Consider the following 24,004-nt stretch of genomic DNA (forward strand, 5'->3'; position numbering starts at 1 on the left):
TCTACTTTGGTTTTATCATTCCATAGAATATTCACATAAAGAGATTTTGGTTTCTCTAGGCAGGTTTGGCAAAAGATAATTTGTCCCTTATAATGTTTGTCTTTTAACAGTGGGGGTGGGTCTTTGCCTTTCACCGAAAAGTGTTTTCACAGATTAGTGTGCAGAATATAGTACAGGTTGAAACCATTATTCTAGTTCATTTCAGGTCAGCTTTTAAATTTCTGGATGTTTTACGTGGGAATTTTTCAACACTTTACACCAACCATCAGTTACTTGATTGATTTTTTCCTTTTCCTAACACTTATTTGGAGGTTTTTGACAGTTCCATTAGCAGCATGCATCTCACTAGCATGAGGAAGTGTGGAGCCATGAATGTCAAGGTCTCCTGGAAATGACCTTGTACACTTTTGCATCTTCCTGTTTTCTGATGGTCTTGGATGACAGCTGTGTTGTCTTTGGCATTTTCAATAAGGAAAAAGGAATGAAAGTGACTGGTCTAAGTATTAAATCCATGATTCATTGGTTTAATTCATGCCATATGAATGCTCAGAAATGTATTACAGGTGAATCTCGTTTTGCCATAATTTGAATCAAGTTTTTTTTTAATCAAATTGATGTGAGTTGTTCAGTAGGGTACCAATATTTGCCATGGCAACTTTTCAGTTTTTATAACACTTCCACACATTTTCTTTTTCATTTGTACTATTTGATCATGTGCTACTTTGTATCAGATAAATTAGTTCATATAAACTCTAGCTTTTTCACTGTGATAGTGTACATAGTAAACCAATGTAAGGTTCTAACAAGAGTGACCTCATCTGTATGTGTGCATGTAGAGAGATAAAGTGAAATTAAAATGTGCAGTGGGTATAGAAAATACTCATACCATTCGCATTTTGTTTCTTTACAGCCTAAAATGAAAACACACACAAAAATACTTACAACGTCCGGTTTTCCAAGTGTAATCAGAGAGGCCAGCTGCACGCATCTATTGCAACAACACCGGACAAATTGCAGCAGCCATGGGTGAATCGCCAAAATAATGAGCTGACATTACATCATCTATAGCAGGAGAGCATATACTGTATAAACATCAACGTCACAGGTGCTTTTTCCAACTAATGCAGCAAAAAGGCACTAGTTGGAAAAATTGGGATAGCGAGTTACTTCAAAGAGCCATGTAAAGAGCAGAGTGCTTGGTTCTGACGCTGCACTATAAAGGAGTCTTCAGAGAATTAATTTGCTAATGTAAATAGAAAGCATTTCCACTCTATTAATTTGCAGTTCTATGGTCCACACAAAGTGTGTCACATTGTGCAAGCTTGTAGAGTGCTGCATAATATGGCACACAATCATGGCTTTCCTGTACATGAAGAGATGAGATATGATGAACCTCACCTTGTCCTGCCGAAGGATCAGCCAAATCGGACACTGTTACAACTTCATTTGAATGTAATTAGCAGAATGTAAAAACAGGTAATCAGGTGCAGCATTTATTTTTTAACCAGTTCATTTCATTTGTGGTCAATATCACATAACAACAACAACATTTATTTATATAGCACATTTTCATACAAAAAGTAGCTCAAAGTGCTTTACATAATAAAGAAAAGAAAAATAAAAGACAAAATAAGAAATTAAAATAGACAACATTAGTTAACATAGAAAAGGAGTAAGGTCCGATGGCCAGGGTGGACAGAAAAAACAAAACAATACTCCAGACGGCTGGAGAAGAAAATAAAATCTGCAGGGGTTTCAGGCCACGGGACCGCCCAGTTCCCTCTGGGCATTCTACCTAACATAAATGAAATAGTCCTCTTTGTAGTTAGGGTTCTCACGGAGTCACTTGATGTTGATGGTCAAACAGACTTCTGGCTTTTAATCCATCCATCATTGTTGGAACATCATGGTGCTTTATAGTAGATGGTGGTGACGTAAGCCACCACCAAAAGGACACCGGAAAAGGAAACAGAAGAGAGTAGGGGTTAGTACAGATTTTAGAGCCACCATTAATAGTTATTATAATGAGCTGGAATACAGAGTATCAGGATTTTAATTACAGTGAAGTTATGAGAAGGCCATGTTAAAGTAATGTGTTTTCAGCAGTTTTTTAAAGTGCTCTACTGTATTAGCCTGGCGAATTCGTATTAGCAGGCTATTCCAGATTTTAGGTGCATAACAGCAGAAGGCCGCCTCACCACTTCTTTTAAGTTTTGTTCTTGGAATTGTAAGGAGACACTCATTTGAGGATCTGAGGTTACAATTTGGAATATAAGGTGTCAGACATTCCAATATATAAGATGGGGCGAGATTATTTAAGGCTTTATAAACCATAAGCAGAATTTTAAAGTCAATCCTGAATGACACAGATAACCAATGTAGTGACATCAAAACTGGAGAGATGTGTTCAGACTTTCTTTTTCTAGTTAGGATTCTAGCAGCTGCATTCTGCACTAGTTGCAAATGATTTATTTTTTTTGTGTAGTTCTGAGAGGAGTGCGTTACAGTAATCTAGTCGACCAAAAACAAACGCGTGAACTAATTTCTCAGCATCTTTCAATGATATAAGAGGTCTAACTTTTGCTATGTTTCTTAAGTGAAAAAATGCTGTCCTAGTGATCTGATTAATATGCGATTTAAAATTTAGATTACAGTCAACAGTTACCCCTAAGCTTTTTACCTCCGTCTTGACTTTTAATCCTAATGTATCCAGTTTATTTCTAATAGCCTCATTGTATCCATTATTGCCAATCACTAAGATTTCAGTTTTCTCTTTATTTAACTTGAGAAAGTTACTATTCATCCATTCTGAGATATAAGTCAGACATTGTGTTAGTGAATCGAGAGAGTCAGAGTCTTTAGGTGCTATTGATAAGTACAGATGTGTGTCATCAGCATAGCTGTGGTAGCTCACGTTGTGCCCTGAGATAATCTGACCTAACGGAAGCATGTAGATTGAGAAGAGCAGCGGACCCAGGATAGAGCCTTGTGGAACACCATATCAGATATCATGTGTCTTTGAGTTGTAATTACCACAACTAACAAAGAATTTTCTCCTGCCAGGTAGGATTCAAACCAATTTAAGACACTGCCAGAGAGGCCCACCCATTGACTAAGACGATTTCTAAGAATATTATGATCAATGGTGTCAAATGCGGCATTAGGATCTAAGAGGATGAGAACAGATAAATGGCCTATGTCTGCATTCACCGCAAATCATTTACTACTTTACTTGAGTGCATTTTCTGTGCTGTGATTTTTTCTAAAACCCGACTGAAATTTATCAAGAATAGCATGTTTATTGAGGTGGTCATTTAACTGCATAATGACTGCCTTCTCCAGAATTTTACTTAAGGAAGGCAGGTTAGAGACGGGTCTAAAATTTTCAAGAGCCGAGGGGTCAAGATTATGTTTCTTAAGTAGGGGTTTAACTACAGCAGTCTTAAGACAGTCTGAGAAGACCCCAGTATCTAATGACGAATTTACTATGTCAGGAACATTATCAATTAGCACACCCGATACTTCTTTGAAAAAATTTGTTGGTATTGGGTCAAGGACGCAGGTGGAGGGTTTCAGTTGAGAAATTATTTTATGTAAATCTATCCTAGTGAAAGAGTTTAATTTGTTTATAATGGAATGCTGGGGTAGGCGGCACGGTGGCGCAGTGGTAGCGCTGCTGCCTCGCAGTTAGGAGACCCGAGTTCGCTTCCCGGGTCCTCCTGCGTGGAGTTTGCATGTTCTCCCCGTGTCTGCGTGGGTTTCCTCCGGGCGCTCCGGTTTCCTCCCACAATCCAAAGACATGCAGGTTAGGTGGATTGGCGATTCTAAATTGGCCCTAGTGTGTGCTTGGTGTGTGGGTGTGTTTGTGTGTGTCCTGTGGTGGGTTGGCACCCGGCCCAGGATTGGTTCCTGCCTTGTGCCCTGTGTTGGCTGGGATTGGCTCCAGCAGACCCCGTGACCCTGTATTCGGATTCAGCGGGTTAGAAAATGGATGGATGGATGGAATGCTGGGGTTTAGGAGGATCCTTAGTGTTGGGGAGATATACTATGTTATTTCTAATATCATTAATTTTTTGATTGACATAGTACAGGCCTATATTCTTTAGGTCATCTCGTTTGCCAGTGTCCACTATGGAATTTTTTGACTTAAGAACACTGTCTGTCAGCTCACAGCCAGATGGTCGTGTAGCGGTTTCTGAGGCAGAAGTGTGTGTGCAGCCAGTGCCTGAAGATGGGCTGGCCACAGCAGCACCATTACCATTTGGAGTGGTGTCCTCGGCATGGGCGTCAACTTTTGTAATATTGTCTCAAACAGAATAAAGACACGGTGGACTGCAACTCGCTTTTCATGTCGACTTTGATATCTGATCACTTCTTTTTTTGAGGCACTGTGCGACTTTTTGAACTTGAACTTTCAAGTGTGTACTCCATGCTGTGTCACTACATCAACTTCCTTTTGTTTATTATACCACTGCTTAAGCTAACAAATAGTAAATTTTTCTTTGCTTTCACTTCGCATTCACTGAAATTCTTTTTTCCATGTGCTTTTTCCATTGACTTTTAACAAAACACTGAATGGAAGAGATTAGTTATATTGATTTGCATATTCAAATATGTGAAATTCTGGGAGGAGTCAGGGAGGGGCTGTAGGTGCATGCACTTCGGTTATATTTCAGATTCAGTGGACTTTATAAAGGGGAAGTGCTTGGAACTTGGTGTAAACACAGTTTTGTGCATCTGGATTTTTTTGTGCACACGTACATTTCCAGTTTTGTCTGTGCACCATCTTTTTTCGTATGAATTCTACACAGAGCATTGCACATGAGGCCCCTTGTGTGGTCTAGTCAGAGCCTAGACTTAAACCCTATTGGAAATCTGTAGACTGATGTGAAGCTTGCAGTCCACCAACTGTCACCATCCAATTTAACTGAATTTGGACAGTTCTATAAAGACAAGTGGGCCAATATTGCTCAGTCCTGACGTGCAAAGTTGGCACAGAAGTATCGCAGCAGACTCAAGGTATTAATCAAAGCAAAGCTGGTTCCACAAACTACTGACACATTTGACCCTTTACCAATTCAAACTTCAATATCAGTTTTTTATTTTTTTTTTTTCCAGAAATGTTGATTGTATATCTTTGACATGGACTTTATAGGTTGCATTGATTAATTTAGACTGAAAAAATATTTTTGTGTGTGTTTTCATTTTAGGCTATAAAGCCACAAAATTGGAATATTTTCAGAGGGAGGAATTCCTTTCTATACCCACTGTATGTAGATATATTAGCAGATTAAATAATGTTTTACTCTTCCCATCCAGTGAGTCTGGAGAAGCTCCATGCATCACCTCTGCTGGTTTCCAGTTCCTTCTGTTAGACACTGCATCTCAGTTATGGTACTTCATGCTGCAATATCTGAAGACAGCAGAGGTATGTTTATTCAATGTAAATAAAATATTTTCTGTGTTATGATTTTAATAACATAAGCTAGCAATCTTTGAAAATTGCTTACAAGTAAATTGAGGAACTCTGTTCTCTCCAATATCTATAAACCAGTAATAACATCTAATTAGTTAATTGAGAAATAAGAAAGAAACTTGGTAACACTACTGATATTGAAATTGCTATAGCTAAACTATAACCAATCTTAAAAGATTGTGAAAATAAGTTTTAAAAAAGTAACCCTATTTGCTAATCAGTTAAAATTTTGTGTTTCACTTGACTGTAGTTTGTTGTAACTAATCCATCTTATGACAGAGACATTTAGTTGTTTGGGGGTCTTTATTCTAAATGCAACTTCAGATAAATGATAAGCAGTGTATAATTTTTCATAACATATTTATAAAAAAACAAGTATGACAATGAACTAAGGCAAATATCTAAAGAACACATACCATTAATATCAGTACAAATTTGCCCTATGCTGGTAACATCTGCATAAACAGGAAACTAGTTCACCAATTTACTTATGTTAATGTACTGAATATAGCTCTTGTAAGTGGCCTGTCAGTATTTTATGTCCAATTTACCAAATAAACTTTTTTTTTAATACATGGTATTTAATTAACTAATGGACAACTCCGATAAAATGAATCCATATTAGTTCACACTCCTGGGCATCTAATATAAAGCATTTAACATATTCCAAACATTTATTTTACAGAGAGCAACACAGCATTATTTAACAGTATGTTAGAAAACAGCAACATGAATCTTTACATATCTTTACATAGCGCTCTTTGTTATACAGATACTGTCTTCCTCAGTACTCCTCTACTCTACAAACAAACGGAAATTATTATTTGGTGAAATAACGGAAACAGCGATAAGAGATCGAATATATTGTTCGGATTTAAACTTTAAGTCAGAGACTTGTAGATCGTCTAATTCGTGTTGCTATCAGGGAAAAAAAGTAACAATTTCCATGAAAATAACAATCTCTGGATTTTGGTCTCGTCTGATGCGAGAGATGGACGTCTGAAGTGGAGCTCCGCTAGCAGTGGTGCTATTTTTCATATTCTTTGCTTATTATTCTGAGATATCCTGTATTTATTCAACCCGAGAGGGACTGCCACAGTATATGTAAACACATATAAACATGGCCAACAAGAAGGGGTCCGAAGAATCGAAGACTAAAGCTACATCCAAGCTGCGATCAGCAAGCCCTAGCTCGAGATACGGCCTCTCAGAGACAGACCTGGATCAGATGGGCGAAAGTACAGACTCCTCGGGACCACGGACCGCTACATCGTCGCCGGCTGAGAGCGAAAAGGGGAGTGAAGGTGCGATCGTGAGTGCAGATGTGGATAGCTCGCCGATTGGAGAGGATTACCTGAAACTGGAAAAGGCCGGGAGGTCCGCGGCTTCAGTTACGCAATTACGCGGGACTGGAGCAGCGGGACACCGCTTCAGCAGAGTCTGCTGCTTCATCTACGGTACAAGAAGGCACATTTGAGCTATCTGAACTGAAAGTGTTGCTCGCTGAGCTCACGCAAGATATAAAGAAAAGCGAGAAGGCTAATGAGAAAGCAACGGCAAAGGCACATGAGAGACTGAAACAGGAGATGAAACAGGCCAATGAATGTCTGCGACAGGAAATCCAACAGGCAAATGAAAGGCTGCGACAGGAATTCCAACAGGCAAATGAAAGGCTGCGTCAAGAGGTACAACTTGAACTTCGACAGGTGCTGGGTAAAATTGAAGAGCGCATTGAGAAAAACTCGTTAAACTGAGCACGCTTGCTGATCAATTGGAGCATCTTAGTGAGACATTCACGAATCGGATCGAAATAGCGAACATCTAGCTGCCAGTGCCGAGGAAAGAGCAGTAAATGTCAGTTGAATGTAAAAACTCGGAGAAAAACTTGGAGACAGACTGGCTGCTTTAGAAGATGGGAATAGAAGGTATAATGTCAGAATTGAAGGCCTGCGGAGAATCGAGAAAGTTTAAACCCTGTGAAATTCGCAACTGAACTTTTTTTCTAAAATAATCGGGGGCGACTTTAAAGCAGAATCTGAGATAGCAGCGGCTTACAGCGACGCTGATCAAACACCGTCAGACCCCGACCAAGATCTTTTATAGTTCGTTTTGAACGATTATCATTTAAGTTAGAGGTGATGGAACTCCTCAGAAAAAAGGAAGATATTATATATGAAAATTGCCACATTCCGTCTTCCCTGACTTCTCTCCAGCAACAGCTATTAAATGCGCAGCCTTCTATAATATTAAACAGCTGCTACGGCAAGCCAATGTCAAATACGGCCTCCTGTATCCGCAAAACTGAAAGTGGAATGGCAGGGTCATTTCTATGTTTTCGCTAGCAAGGAGGAGGCAGAAAATGAATTAAGAAAGCTGATCCCGGGACTATTCTGATACATAATTGTGAGTCATGGCGGTAACTGATAAAGCTAGGATTAATAATCTACTGTCTGATCTATTTGTTTTAAAATACGGGTTTTTATCAGCATATATTCTCATATTCTTATATTACTTACTTATTACTTATCATTACTTAGTATTACTAGGGCTAAATGTTTATGTTTTATTGTGCTTAATTACGTTTTCCTCCTCTTTTTTTTTCTTTTCTTTTCTAATTATTTCATGTGTACCCTAAATGAGACTGTTCAATATCATACCCTTGGTTTGCTGTTATTGCTATTACTGCATTAAGACTTGTTATGCTTGTTTTGGACACATCTTTAACACCATCACCTGGGTTTATTATCTGGGGATATCATCTTAATGCACTAAAATTGATGAAGATTATATATATATATATATATATATATATATATATATATATATATATTAAGTGCAAAATTCTTTTTTTTTTTTTTTTTTCCCTCTTTTAAAGACTATATTGGTAACAGATATCTCTATCTTTTAACCTTAAAGCGCCACTGCATGGGGGCTTGATGTGCTTTGGACGTGCTCTGTCTCTGGGTATGTCAGAGGACTGGGACTGCATGAAGTGGGTTTTAGCCTCACCTGGGGAGGCAAAAAGGGAGGGTGGGGGTTAAGGGGGGAAGAGAAAGAGAGCAGGCTTGATCTATATCTAATCTATCATCTCAATCTTTATAATTATAACTATCAACGTAATAATAAGCTGCATGGCAACAACTCTTGTGGGAATAGGAAATTAAGACCTAAACTATTTCACTTCCAGTTAAGACTATAAAATGACATCAAAAACTCAGAATCAGTGTCTCCATGATGGGACAGTTAACTTCGTAAGCTGGAATGTTAAAGGCCTGAATCACGAATTAAAGAGAAAGAAAGTACTTTCTCACCTAACAGGTCTAAATGCTAAAATAGTATTTTTACAGGAAACCCACTTACTAAGTAAGGATCAGTTCCGCTGCAAAAGACTGGACTGGCCAAATGTTCCATTCTAGTTTTACAAAGAAAACTAGAGGGTGGGAATTCTCATACATAGAACAGTACCATTTGTAGCATCAGATGTAGTATTGGATCCTGAAGGGAGATATGTGATGGTCATGGGAGACTTATCTAACTGTAAAATGATTTTGATAAATGTTTATGCACCTAATGTTGATGATAAGGAATTTATACAAAATTTATTTGCATCCATTCCCAATCTGAACACTCATAAACTTATAATGGCTGGGGACTTTAATTGTGTTCTAAATCCACTTTTAGATAAGACTTCCTCCACAGGGGAACGCAACTAACACCGCAAAGATAATTACAAAGTTTATAACTGATCACAACTTATCAGATCCCTGGAGGTTTTAAACCCAAATTCAAGAACATATTCTTTCTACTCACCAGTACATCATTGCTACTCAAGGATTGATTACTTCTTTATAGATAATAACTTCTTGCCTAAGATTAAATCTTGTAAATACGATGCTATTGTTATTTCAGACCATGCTCCGATGATCTTGGAGCTGAAATTACTAAGCCCCATACACTCACCCCGCAGATGGCGCTCAATCCGCTTCTATTAGCTGACGAGAATTGTACTGAATTTATATCCAAACAAATTGAATTCTTTCTAGAGACAAATACATCCCCTGAGATCTCTGCAGGAATACTCTGGGAAACTCTTAAGGCCTTCTTAAGAGGACAGATTATCTCATATCTTTCCCACAGAAATAAATCCGAGCGAAGAAAGTAGCAGAGATAAAAAGCGAAATTACTAAAATAGATGAAGAACATGCCAGACTACCAAGCGAGACTCTACATAAGAGGAGGCAGGCTCTACATTCAGAATTAAACCTCTTGACAACTAAAGAAACCGAACAACTAATTTACAAATCCAGACATCATTATTATGAACATGGAGAGAAAGCTAATAAGCTTTTAGCGCAACAAATTCACAAGCAAGATGTACATAACGCAATCTCGTAATTACTAACACTAACGGAGATAAAATCATCGAACACAAAAATATAATGTACACTTTTAGAGACTACTATAAATCCCTATATACTACTGAGTTTAAAGAAGACAATATACAATCTAATGCATTTCTGGATAAATTACAGATACCACAAATTGACGCTTTTAGTGTGGAGGAACTCGATAAACCTCTGTCATTATCAGAATTACTGGATGCTATAAAGTCACTCCAAGGTGGAAAAGCAGCAGGCCCTGATGGCTACCCTGCAGAGTTTTACAAGAAATTCTCCGCTCAGCTAGCTCCCTCCTATTAGCAACATTTACAGAAGCCAGAGATAACCAATCTCTTCCACAAACCTTTCGCCAAGCACTAATCACTGTCTTTCCAAAACAAAATAAGGACTTATTACAATGTGCATCATACAGACCAATTTCACTTCTGAATAACGACGTTAAAATACTCTCTAAAATCATAGCTAGAAGGATGGAGAAAGTGCTCCCTCAGTAATATCACAAGACCAAACTGGATTTATTAGGGGCCGACACTTATCTTCAAATCTTCGACGCCTGTTTAATGTAATATACTCACCAACTAAATCAAACACCCCAGAAATATTATTATCATTGGATGCAGAAAAGCATTCGACATGATTGAATGGAAATACCTTTTACTATTTTGGAGAAGTTTGGGTTTGGCCCAACATTTGTGCATGGATTAAATTACTGTATACTAACCCAGAAGCTTCAGTTTGCATCAATAACATTTGCTCAGACTACTTTAAACTAGAACGTGGCACAAGACAAGGATGCCCTTTGTCACCACTGCTGTTTGCAATTGCCATTGAACCACTGGCAATACATTGTCGAAATACTGATCAGATAAAGGGGATTAGCAGAGAAGGACTGGAACAGAAAATCTCATTATATGCAGATGACATGGTACTGTATATATCGGACCCAGAAAATTCTGTGCCTGCAGTCTTAGCAGCACTCACAGAATTTCAAAAGCTCTCTGGTCTCAGAATTAATCTGAATAAAAGTGTACTCTTTCCGTGAATTCTCAAGCATATAATATTAGATTAGACACCCTTCCTTTTATCATTGCAGAACAGTTTAAATACCTCGGGGTAAACATCACAAGTAAACATAAAGCTCTTTATCAACAAAATTTCGTGCCTGCATGGAAAAAATTAAACAAGACTTGCATAGATGGTCAACCCTTCATCTCACACTAGCTGGAAGAATTAACACTGTTAAGATGAATATTCTTCCTAAGCTCCTTTTTATTTCAAAACATACCAATATACATTAATAAATCGTTCTTTAAGCAATTAGATTCAACAATAACCTCATTTATTTGGAATTCTAAACATCCACGCATCAAAAGAGCGACCCTACAAAGACAAAAGGCAGAAGGCGGCATGGCTCTACCTAACTTCCAGTTTTATTACTGGGCGCAAATATACAGTCGATAAGAACCTGGACACAAATAGAAGAACATACACAGGCATGGACCGCAATAGAAGTAAAATCCTGCAGTACTTCTTTGTATTCCTTGCTTTGTGCTCCAATAAACACACGCTATCGGCAATACACTAATAACCCAATTGTGCTCCACTCACTTAGAATCTGGAACCAATGTAGAAAGCATTTTAAGACGGAGAAGCTTCTTTCTGTGGCACCCTGCAAGAGAACCACCTCTTTCAACCCTCACAAACATATGCAGTTTTAATATCTGGAAAAATTTGGAATTAACTTGCTTAGAGATCTTTATATAGACAACGCCTTTGCATCCTATGAACAATTACATTCCAAATTTAACATTCCAGCTACAAATTTCTTTCACTATCTTCAAATCAGGAACTTTGTTAAACAGAACCTTCCAGATTTTCCTCATCTTGCACCCTCATCCACGCTGGAAAAATTATTGCTCAATTTCAAGGAGTTAGACTCCATCTCTACAATATATAAAATCCTTTTACAATCCCTTCCTTTCAAAGATCCAAGAGGACACTGGGAAAATGACCTCTCAATTAATATATCAGAAAAGGAGTGGAAAGTAGCAATGCAGAGAATTCACTCGAGCTCCATATGCGCAAAGCATACAATTATACAACTCAAAATTATATATCGAGCACATCTGTCTCACTAAAACTCTCAAAATGTTTTCAGGGCATGATCCAACCTGCGAACGTTGCAACCAAGCCCCAGCCTCACTGGGTCACATGTTCTGGGCCTGCCCCAAATTAACATTATTCTGGACAAAAATTTTAATTACCTCTCAGACAGTCTTGGACTCACAATCCCTCCTAACCCATTAACAGCTGTGTTTGGGGTTCTTCCAGAGGGTCTTAAAGTGGAGAAAGACAAACAAATTGTGATTGCATTCACTACACTGTTGGCACGCAGACTTATTCTGATAAACTGGAAGAACCCAAACTCTCCTCTTTTAAGTCAGTGGGAAACTGATGTGTTATATTATTTAAAATTGGAAAAATCAAATACTCAGTTAGAGGATCTGTGCAGACTTTTTCAAAACATGGCAGGATCTAATCAGTAATATTTTGAAATGTTTATAAAGCACAGAGAATTTGTTGATTTAGGTATTTTTAAAGCCTTAAATTTTACACCTTTGGCTTGCTCTCTCTCTCAAGGGTGGGGATCGATCTGTTCTTAGCATAATTTTTTTTTTGTAAAACTTGATTGCTATGTATTGATTGTAATAAAATTAATAAATAAATAAAATAAAAAAAAGAAAATAATCTCTTTAAATTGTGTATCCAGTTAACCAAACCCGGGGGTGGGTGAGCAAAGTAAGCAGGGGGCAGAGCCCCCTAGTAATGTAAAAAGTAAAAGGGTTCTGAACACACAGTATTATGTGCTCTTATTTTTAGTTTACTGCAGGTATGATCTACTACATTTATGGGAAATAAACAAGATTTTTTTATTCATGAGTCTATCATATATGTTTCAAGGCAAATTACAGCATATGCAAATTATCCATCCATAACCCGCTGAATCCGAATACAGGGTCACGGGGGTCTGATGGAGCCAATCCCAGCCAACACAGGGCACAAGGCAGGAACCAATCCTGGGCAGGGTGCCAACCCATTGCAGGACACACATAAACACACCAAGCACACACTAGGGCCAATTTAGAATCGCCAATCCACCTAACCTGCATGTCTTTGGATTGTGGGAGGAAACCGGAGCACCCAGAGGAAACCCACGCAGACACGGGGAGAACATGCAAACTCCACGCAGGGAGGACCCGGGAAGCGAACCCTGGTCTCCTAACTGCGAGGCAGCAGCGCTACCACTGCGCCACCGTGCCACCCCATATGCAAATCAGAATAAGTAAAACATTTTAAATGATTATCATACCGGACTGATAAGCATTAGCCATGGCTAGTTAGTAGATTGGGATTTTTTTCTTTGTGCTTAGCAATGTGTCATTGCCAGCTACCTGAGGCAATGGATCTTGATCTGCTTGGAGAGGTTTGGGCAACTCCTTACTGTAGAGCCTGCAGATAGTGCCTGCATCCTTATTTGGTTCTAGGCTGCATTATTTTTTAATAAGTCGCTTCACCCAAAATACATATATTTTAACCCCCTGAACAAAGTCCTTAGTCCTCCAACTGATGTTGCCCTGCATTATTCAGTATTCACCTCTTCATCTCGGGGGCTGTATTGGTTTGACACAGTAAAAATTTGAAGGTCTTATCTTGTAGACTGATGGCTAAAGATGGTATTCTAAACCCTGTTCTTTTTGTTATCTATAAACCTCTATATATGTTTTTCTGCAGGCTCGAGGAATGGATCTTGTTGAAATCTTGTCATTTCTATTCCAGCTCAGTTTTTCCACACTTGGTAGGGTGAGTTCTCTTTGGAATGTACATTTTTATATAGAAAAAAGCTTCCAGGTGTTGTCTTAGTTTGCTTTCTTGTGTTGTGTAATATTTGTTAATGTGCAGAGGTATTAAATTTAAGGCGAATTTACCCTTTTGATATGAGCACTTATATTAACAACGTTTATTTCAAGTCAGTGTCAACACATTCAATCTTTTTAGGTGCATTCATATATAATGTGTAAAGCACCTATTGTGAAAACTTCTGCCTGTCCACAAGAAACTATTTAACACTAGAATTACCAGAGCCTACGAAAAAACTTGTAGATCCGTCCCGCCTTAAATCGCTTCTCACCTCTCCGTCAGCGTCTTTTGTCCTTTAAATGTGTTGATAAGCAGCAAGCAGTCTGCTATCACATCCCCCACTGGTGCACAGTTTTCTCAGCTCAAGTCTGTTTACCTGTGTGTCAGTTGCTTGGAATTGTATAGAGTGAGAAGTCAAGCAAAATCACACCTTTTATAAATATTATATCGTTATTTGAAACACATGCATTTCATGTGTGTTACATGTCTAAAACGATCTATGTAAACACATTCTTAAATAAGAAACGTTTTTCATGTTTTAGTAATAATTGACACAATGTAGACATGAAGTTTATAATGTCTGAAGCCTAAAGTCCAAATATCAAAGAAACACTTTCACAAAAGGTACAAATATAACAGAACAAGTCTGCTTTTATTTAAAAACTAGCAAAATACCCGCGCTTTGCAGCGGCGAAGTACTGCCTTAAAATTTTTATTAAGAAGAAAATTAAACCTTTTTAAACTGAGGGAAAATCTACCAATAATTATTTGTTAAGGATCTCTTTGTATACCACATTGTGAGTTCGGCCCTCCGGTTGTAATATGACCAAGCTGTGCGCTGAGCTTACTCTTGAGCATGCAATGTACAGTTGGCCATGTGAACAGTAATCTTGTTTCAAATCTCACAGCTTGGATTGCTGCTGTCATAATCGGTTTGAGTTTCATGGTTTTTTTCAATTACAACAGTATTTGTAGGACTTGTGTTGAAGAGACATTTGGCATCTGTCAAGCGTTGTAAGTATACAACCGGTTTCATCGATAACTTCACATCCAGCTTTGAGAGTTTAAACATTCATAAACATCAAAGTGTCCACTACTGAAATCGTCACCTGTCAATCTAAGATGTTTAAGAGGCATTGGCGGTTGTCGAAAGGTGTAAAATATTTGGCCATTTTGGTACACTTGAAAGCGACAACCGAACAATTCAGCGGCAGCAAACAACTCACATGCAGATGCATAGGTGAAGGGCTTAAGCATTTCACTCTTACAGTGCTTCTGTGTAGTATAATTATCTCCTGTACCGTCATCAGTCCACACCTTGAACCTGTCCCAGTCATTCAGTACATAAGACACAATGTTCCTCCGGATATCAAGATTGAGCCTGATATGCCCGTGCAATATGTAACAAAGAGAATGGAAAAGGCAGGTGCCATCTCCTGGCATGGAAACCACTCGGTAAGTGACAGTTCTTTGATCGATGGTGATCACCTCGATAGACATGTTAATGGGGGTACTGTTGGAATGATAAAGGAAATGGGTACCTGAACAATGTAAAGTAAGTCTAAAATACCCACACAATAACTATAATCGTAATAAACGAACAATAAAACACCAGAGAAGCCGTGGATTAAATAAAAAGGCTGTAGTTATCAGCAGGGAGACGTGTATCCCGTGGTGAAGCAAGGAAGGGAATGTAGAGACTGGAGCGGCGGACGACCTTATATAGGCAGGCAGCCAACAGCGTGGGAGGCGTTGGGATGGGGGACCCAACGCGCCTGACACGGTGACTGTGCTGCAAGCTATGGACGTATATATGTACGTAAGTAGGATTCAGTTAGTGCTGGGAACCCGCGTACCAAATTTCTTGAAAATGGGCCCATAAGTAACAAAGACCATTGAAAAGTTCAATATGGCGGCCGACAGTGGCATCACACCACCGAAATAAGTACCAAATTTCAGCCTTCTACCTACACGGGAAGTTGGAGAATTAGTAACGTTGGAAAGTTCAATTTGGCGGCTTACAGTGGCGTCATACCACCAAAATAAGTGCGTACATTGGTTTCGGTTAGCGCGGGAAGCCGCCTACCAAATTTCGTGAAGATGGGGCCATGAATAACAAAGTTCAACATGGCGAACGTTGTTGACCGTTATGACCGTTACGCGTAGAATTTCGAAATGAAACCTGCCCAAGTTTTGTAAGTAAGCTGTAAGGAATGAGCCTGCCAAACTTCAGCCTTCTACCTACACGGGAAGTTGGAGAATTAGTGATCAGTGAGTCAGTCAGTGAGTGAGTGAATCAGTGAGGGCTTTGCCTTTATTATATATATATATATATATATATATATATATATATATATATATATATATATATATATATATATATATGTATATATATGTATATACACACATACAGTATGTATATACATATATACATATATATACACTGCCTGGCCAAGAAAATAGTCGCCACCAAAAAAAAAAGGTCACACACTCTAATATTTTGTTGGACTGCCTTTAGCTTTGATTACGGCACGCATTAGCTGTGGCATTGTTTCGATATGCTTCTGCAATGTCACAAGATTTAGTTCCATTACGCGTAGAAATGAAACCTGCCCAATTTTTGTAAGTAAGCTGTAAGGAATGAGCCTGCCAAATTTCAGCCTTCTACCTACACGGGAAGTTGGAGAATTAGTGATGAGTGAGTGAGTCAGTCAATGAGTGAGTGAGTCAGTGAGGGCTTTACCTTTTATTAGTATAGATATATATACATATCTACATATATACACGCATACATATACATACATACAGTACATATATATACACACATACATACACACACACATATATATACATATATATATACATATCTACATATATATATATACACACACACACATATATATATATATATATATATATATATATATATATATATATATACACATAAATCGACATATATCTACATATACAGTATACACACATATATATGGTTGAAATAGTTTTTACTGTCAAATAATGCAGAGAGTACGCAACATGTGTTTCGTCCTAATTCTGGGCTCATCAGGCGTACTCACTGCACTCCCTCTCGGGAATCGAACCTCGGGCGTCAGCGTCAGAGGCAAAGCCTCTTACGTTTCACCACGGCGTGTGGTTTGTTTATTTGACAGTATGTAGATCGGGGTAATTATATTCAAGGCATTCATAGTCTGAATCACAATCCGATTGTATGGGTGGTTACCTACCAGGTAACGCTTGTGGTTGGTCAGCAAGTCAGCTAACGTCCACCATGGTGCCCTCTTTCAGTTGCAAGAAGCAGATCATAGAATGGTTGAAATAGTTTTTACTGTCAAATAATGCAAAAGAGTACGCAACACGTGTTTCGCCCTAATTCTGGGCTAATCAGGCGTACACACTCACTGCACTTCCTCTCGGGAATTGAACCTCGGGCATCAGCAGCAAAGCCTCTTAAGTTGCGCCACGGCGCGTGGTTCGTTTATTTGACAATATGTAGATCAGAGTCATTACATTCAAGGCATTCGTAGTCTGAATCACAATCTGACTGTATGGGTGGTTACCTACCAGGTAACGCTTGTGGTTGGTCAGCAAGTCGGCTAACGCAACGGCGTGTGGTTCGTTTATTTCACAGTATGTAGATCGGGGTATACATATATTCAGTGGAACCTCTAGATACGATCACTTTGTATATGAGAAATTCAAGATAAGAGGAAAGTATGAGCGAAAAATTCAGATCTAAATACGAGCATTGGCTCGCATAATGAGCCACGAGCCAGGCTGTGGTTATGCGTGACGCGTTTCCCAATCCGCCTCGATGCGGGGATTCACCCAAGCTGACGCTGCCAGCCCGTCCAGCTCACTCAGTGTTCCTTGTTCTCCCGTAGCATGAGGATCTACACGTTTGTGCACTTGTGATTTCATTGTTTCGCTGTAGCAGTTCGCCGTATAAGCGTATCCATAAATATTGCGGACATGCAGACGGAGAATAGGAAACGATTGCCCTCAAGAGGAGTACTAGGGTGTTGTACCGTGTTAGCCATTATGAATGTAGAGAAAAGCCAAGCAAAATGACACCTTTTATTGGCTAACTAAAAAGATTACAATATACAAGCTTTGATTACATCTTGCCTGAAGAAGGGGCCTGAGTTGCCTCGAAAGCTTGCATATTGTAATCTTTTTAGTTAGCCAATAAAAGGTGTAATTTTGCTTGGCTTTTCTCTACCCTCAAGAGGAGAGAGAGAGAGAGAGAGAGGCGCGCGAGCGAGCAAGAGAAATAAGGAGAGGGAGACGCGCACGAGAGAGAAGAATCATCAGCTCAGTTATGATCACATGACACTCAGCAGACAAAGTGTATCCACACTTATTTATCAGTGTTATTTGTTAGGAAAATTGATTTTTATGTTGATATTTTTGGGGGTACGGAACAGATTAACTGGATTTCCATTATTTTCAATAGGGAAATTTTGTTCTAGATACAAGAAATTCGCTATACAAGCTCAGTGCTGGAGCGAATTAAACTCGTATCTAGAGGTTCCACTGTGTGTGTGTGTATATATATATATATATATATATATATATATATATATATATATATATATATATATATATATATATATATATATATATATATATATATATATATATATATATATATATATATACAGTAATCCCTCCTTGATCGCGGGGGTTGCGTTCCAGAACCCCCCGCGATAGGTGAAAATCCGAGAAGTAGAAACCATATGTTTGTTTAGTTATTTTTATATTTTTAAGCCCTTAGAAACTTTCCCACACTGTTTATAAATATTCTCCGCACAGTTATACAGTAAACCCTCGTTTATAGAGGTTAAACCGCTCCAGACAGATAAATGAATTTCCACGAAGTAGTATTCTTTATTTATAAATCTAATATTTTTGCAGTTAAAGTATAGAAAACCTGTTTACGACCTTCTAAATACGTTTTTTAACATTATTAGAGCCCTCTATACATGAAATAACACCCTTTAGTCAAAAGTTTAAACTGTGCTCCATGACAAGACAGAGATGACATTTCTTTCTCACAATTAAAAGAATGCAAACATATCTTCCTCTTCAAAGGAGCGCCGTCAGGAGCAGAGAATGTCAGAGAGAGAGAGAAATGTAAACAATCAAAAATCAATAGGGCTCTTGGGCTTTTAAGTATACGAAGCACCCGCGATAAAGCAGCTGCAATGAAGGGATCAATGTGAAGGTAGTCTTTCAGCATTTTTTTACAGGAGCGTCAGTATCTTCTAAGCAAACAGCCTCTGTGCAAACAGCCCCTCTGCTCACACCCCCTCCGTCAGGAGCAGAGAGTGGGACAGAGAAAAGCAAACAATCAAAAATCAATACGGCCTGTTAGAGCTTTGAAGTGTGCGAACCTCTGCGCAGGAAGCATATCGTATATCATTGAGGAGTTTTATTTAATACATAACACGTGCTCTGATTGGATAGCTTCTCAGCCATCTGCCAATAGCGTCACTTGTATGAAATCAACTGGGCAAACAAACTGAGGAAGCATGTACCATAAATTAAAAGACCCATTGTCCGCAGAAATCCGCGAACCAGCCAAAAATACGTGATATATATTTAGATATGCTTACATATAAATCCGCGATGGAGTGAAGCTACGATAGTCGAAGCATGATATAGCGAGGGATCACTGTATATATATATATATATATATATATATATATATATATATATATATACACACTCACCTAAAGGATTATTAGGAACACCTGTTCAATTTCTCATTAATGCAATTATCTAATCAACCAATCACATGGCAGTTGCTTCAATGCATTTATGGGTGTGGTCCTGATCAAGACAATCACCTGAACTCCAAACTGAATGTCAGAAGGTGAAAGAAAGGTGATTTAAGCAATTTTGAGGGTGTCAGATGGGCCGGTCTGAGTATTTCACAATCTACTCAGTTACTGGGATTTTCACGTGCAACCATTTCTAGGGTTTACAAAGAATGGTGTGAAAAGGAAAAAACATCCAGTATGCAGCAGTCCTGTGGGCGAAAATGCCTTGTTGATGCTAGAGGTCAGAGGAGAATGGGCCGACTGATTCAAGCTGATAGAAGAGCAACTTTGAGTGAAATAACCACTCGTTACAACTGAGGTATGCAGCAAAGCATTTGTGAAGCCACAACACGCACAACCTTGAGGCGGATGGGCTACAACAGCAGAAGACGCCACCAGGTACCACTCATCTCCACTACAAATAGGAAAAAGAGGCTACAATTTGCACAAGCTCACCAAAATTGGACAGTTGAAGACTGGAAAAATGTTGCCTGGTCTGATGAGTCTCGATTTCTGTTGAAAAATTCAAATGGTAGAGTCAGAATTTGGCATAAACAGAATGAGAACATGGATCCATCATGCCTTGTTACCACTGTTCAGGTTGGTGGTGGTGGTGTAATGGTGTGGGGGATGTTTTCTTGGCACACTTTAGGCCCCTTAGTGCCAATTGGGCATCGTTTAAATGCCACGGGCTACCTGAGCATTGTTTCTGACCATGTCCATCCCTTTATGACCACCATGTACCCATTCTCTGATGGCTACTTACAGCAGGATAATGCACCATGTCACAAAGCTCGAATCATTTCAAATTGGTTTCTTGAACATGACAATGAGTTCACTGTACTAAAATGGCCCCCCCAGTCACCAGATCTCAACCCAATAGAGCATCTTTGGGATGTGGTGGAACGGGAGCTTCGTGCCCTGGATGTGCATCCCACAAATCTCCATCAACTGCAAGATGCTATCCTATCAATTTGGGCCAACATTTCTAAAGAATGCTTTCAGCACCTTGTTGAATCAATGCCACGTAGAATTAAGGCAGTTCTGAAGGCGAAAGGGGGTCAAACACCGTATTAGTATGGTGTTCCTAATAATCCTTTAGGTGAGTGTGTGTATGTATATATATATATATATATATATATATAGCAAAATACCCATGCTTTACAGCGGAGAAGTATTGTGTTAAAGAAGTTATGAAAACGAAAAGGGAACATTTTAAAAATAACGTAATATGATTGTCAGTGTAATTGTTTTGTGACTGTTATGAGTGTTGCTGTCATCAAGGATTTGATTATCATTATTTCTTTCAATCAGGTTCGTATTTGGAGGATGTGTTGTGTTCAAGTTACATTTCGTGTTTGTCAACCGTTGTAAAGATATCAGGTTTCATTCATCGATTCCATACTTACTGCATCAATAAACAGCTCGTCTTCCTCTTTATTTGAGACATCACACACTGCATGCACGGGTTTTTTACACTGTCTTCCTTTAGCTGGACATTGACTTTTTCCACCGTGTGCTTTGTTTCTGCAGTAGCTGCACTTATGAATATGCTTGTATGCATCACCCGCTTCATATTCTTTTGCTGCCTTCTCAATTGTGTAATGCTTTTTTGTTCAGCGCTCTTTGGAGCTCTTGCTTTTTGTCTGTGTACTACGTTCACAGTCAGTTCACGTGAGCCGCTCGGAGTACATGCATCAAAGGTTCTCAGCTGTGCTTGCGGTATCTCGTGCGATGTCCACGGCTGTATTTAATGTTAGCTAAGACCCCAGCACAGTTTCTCTCACTGTTTCGCTGAGTTTGTGCCAAACACCACCCTGACCATCTCATCTTCGTCTGAATATTTAGCGGCAGACTGTTTCTATTGGATTGCCACTGACGGACGGCCTTATATGGGCAGGCACTCAATTACGTGGGAGGCGTGACGATGAGGGACGCAACTCCGACCCACACGGCAACCTAGCTGCAGGCTATGGCGAGTATATATGTACATAAGTAGGTTCCAGTTATGACCGTTACGCATAGAATTTCGAAATGAAAACTGCCTAACTTTTGTAAGTACGCTGTAATGAATGAGCCTGCCAAATTTCAGTCTTCTACCTACAAGGGAAGTTGGAGAATAAGTGATGAGTGAGTGAGTGAGTCAGTTAGTCAGTCAGTCAGTGAGGGCTTTGCCTTTTATTGGTATAGATAGTAAGAATAAGAACAGCTCACTACTCAAAACGTTTATTTTGGGAGACGTTAAGACTCAAACCCAGGATCTTCTGAATAGGAGTCGGCAACTGTAACCGCTGTACTACCAAAGAAGTCAGGATGACAAGCAACACTAATCTGATTTCTTTTTCTTCAGTTATAGTCTTGGAGGAAAAAAGCGCATTTGTTCTGTATCTTTTGTGGAAGTGTTTATTTGATATTTGGACTTCAATCTTCACACATTATACACTTCATGTATACATTTTATTGTTAGTAGTAAAACATGGAAAAAGCTTGTCTTTTTGGTATGTGTGCAACATTTCCTGTCATCCTACACCTACACAGATCTTTTTGGCACGGAACAAACGTGAAATGCATATGTTCTGAATAACGATATATTTTTTAGCCTAGGTACCTGACTCACTGATAAGGCTTCAGTTGGGAGACGTTTTTGCAGTTTCTCTGGCGGTGGGGGGGATGGTATAGCAGGCAGCTTGCTGCTTGGGATTATCAACACATTTATAAGACAAAAGAGCTGAATGGAGACGTGCAAGTGGACTTAAGGTGGGCCGGATTTACGAGTTTTCTCATAAGCTTTGATAATTCTAGTGTTAATTTCCTTTTTTCCTTTCATAGGGTAATATACTGACTTATGCTAGTATTGTTTTTCTTGTATTAATGGATATTTTTCAGTTTCTAAATATCGGATAATACAGTACTTTCAATAATGTTATGTTTAAGAAAACTGAGCAACATTTAGTCATAAACCCTCCACCACTAACAAACATCAGCCAATGTCATTTTCACATCACTTGAATTAGAATCTGCTGTGTATGAAATCTTTTGAGCCGCCACAAGCCTGTTTGTGCTCCAGTTTTTAACTTTACTGTAAAGTTCTGTTGTAAACTCACATATTTAATGTATTCTAACATATGTAATTGCATTCTGTTACGACTTTTACTATTACTTTTCAGTTTAACTCCTGTTTACAAAGTTGTTTAATAAAGAAAAATATAATATATAATTAATGTAGAATACTCTAACTTTCATATCAGTTAACTTAGGTGCCGAAAGCACCTGAATGTTACGCAATATGTACATTGTCTATCTTGTATTTAATCTGTTGCTTGTATATCAGTCATACTTGAGCAAGCGTAATTTGTCCAACAGTTCTCTGCTAAAACCAGTTCCTCAAGAAAAACAAATACCTAGCACATTACAAAAGTATGTGGCCCTCTTCCTTTGAGTTTGGTTGTCCTTGTAATTTAAGTGTTTTTTTTCCTGTAAATAATTTCAGCAGTTCAAAATTAAGATTTTTATTTTAATGTAACAAGTAATAATATTTCAGTTTGCTTTTTTTTTTTTTTAGCACTCGCCGACTCGTGTTTTGTCTTATAAGCCATTTATGAAAGATGCTACTTTGAGCTGCCAGTAGTGAGTGTGGCAAAAATTAATGAAGAAATTAAGGTAGACTTTAAATAATAAAAATGTGGTCATTAGTTGTTTTTTCAACTTGTAGATATTTCAAATATTTTGGAAATATCATGGCCATATTCAGTTTTTTAATTTGTTAACAGAATAGGGAAAGATGGAAATTTCAGAAATTATAAAGTCAATTCATAAAACATGCATTAATAAAACTTCAAGCAGCAATTGCAAAAATGTATTGAGCATGGCAAAACAGCTTCATTTATTAGTCCATTTTCAGTCTTTTACACTGGCATCTGCTAAAGTTTACAGGTTAAAGCAGTTGTTCCCAAACATAGTCCTGGGGACCCACTGTGGCTGCAGGTTTTTGTTCCAACCAGATTCACAATCGGTGATAATAATTGATAACAACTGATCTCATTTAATTAGCTGGTCTTTTTTACTCTTATTTAGCATTCAGAAAAACGTAACAGTATGATTTTTACATTTATAAGACATTTAGAAATATTTCTATTTTTTTCTAAAGCTGTAAATACTTAACTCTCTTTTGTTGTTTTCCTATTATTTTCCCCTTTTCCTGCGTAGTTTTCTCCCTTCATTTAAACCTAATAGTGACAATTAACAACAAGCAGAGCAGACACCCAGGATGATGAAAGCTCCAAAGACTTAAGTGTCATACCCGCTAATTACTAATTAATAATTAAATAACCAGAACACGTGGAAAAGCAGAATGAAAATTAGGTTGAAAA

At 38.4% G+C, this 24,004-nt stretch overlaps 1 protein-coding gene across 4 annotated transcripts in view; it reads left to right on the top strand.

Annotated features, from left to right (window-relative positions):
• The window catches only part of gtf2h4 (general transcription factor IIH, polypeptide 4), a 135,128-nt gene that overhangs the window by 63,630 nt on the left and 47,494 nt on the right, over positions 1–24,004 (top strand). For all 4 annotated transcript variants that reach the window (XM_039768699.1, XM_039768696.1, XM_039768697.1 and 1 more), the window contains exons 7-8: positions 5,320–5,428; positions 13,669–13,737. In XM_039768699.1, coding sequence (XP_039624633.1) covers positions 5,320–5,428; positions 13,669–13,737 — 178 coding nt within the window. The remainder of the gene's footprint in view (positions 1–5,319; positions 5,429–13,668; positions 13,738–24,004) is intronic.

The sequence above is a fragment of the Polypterus senegalus genome, chromosome 11, assembly GCF_016835505.1.
Source record: "Polypterus senegalus isolate Bchr_013 chromosome 11, ASM1683550v1, whole genome shotgun sequence".
Taxonomy (NCBI): Eukaryota; Metazoa; Chordata; class Cladistia; order Polypteriformes; family Polypteridae; genus Polypterus; species Polypterus senegalus.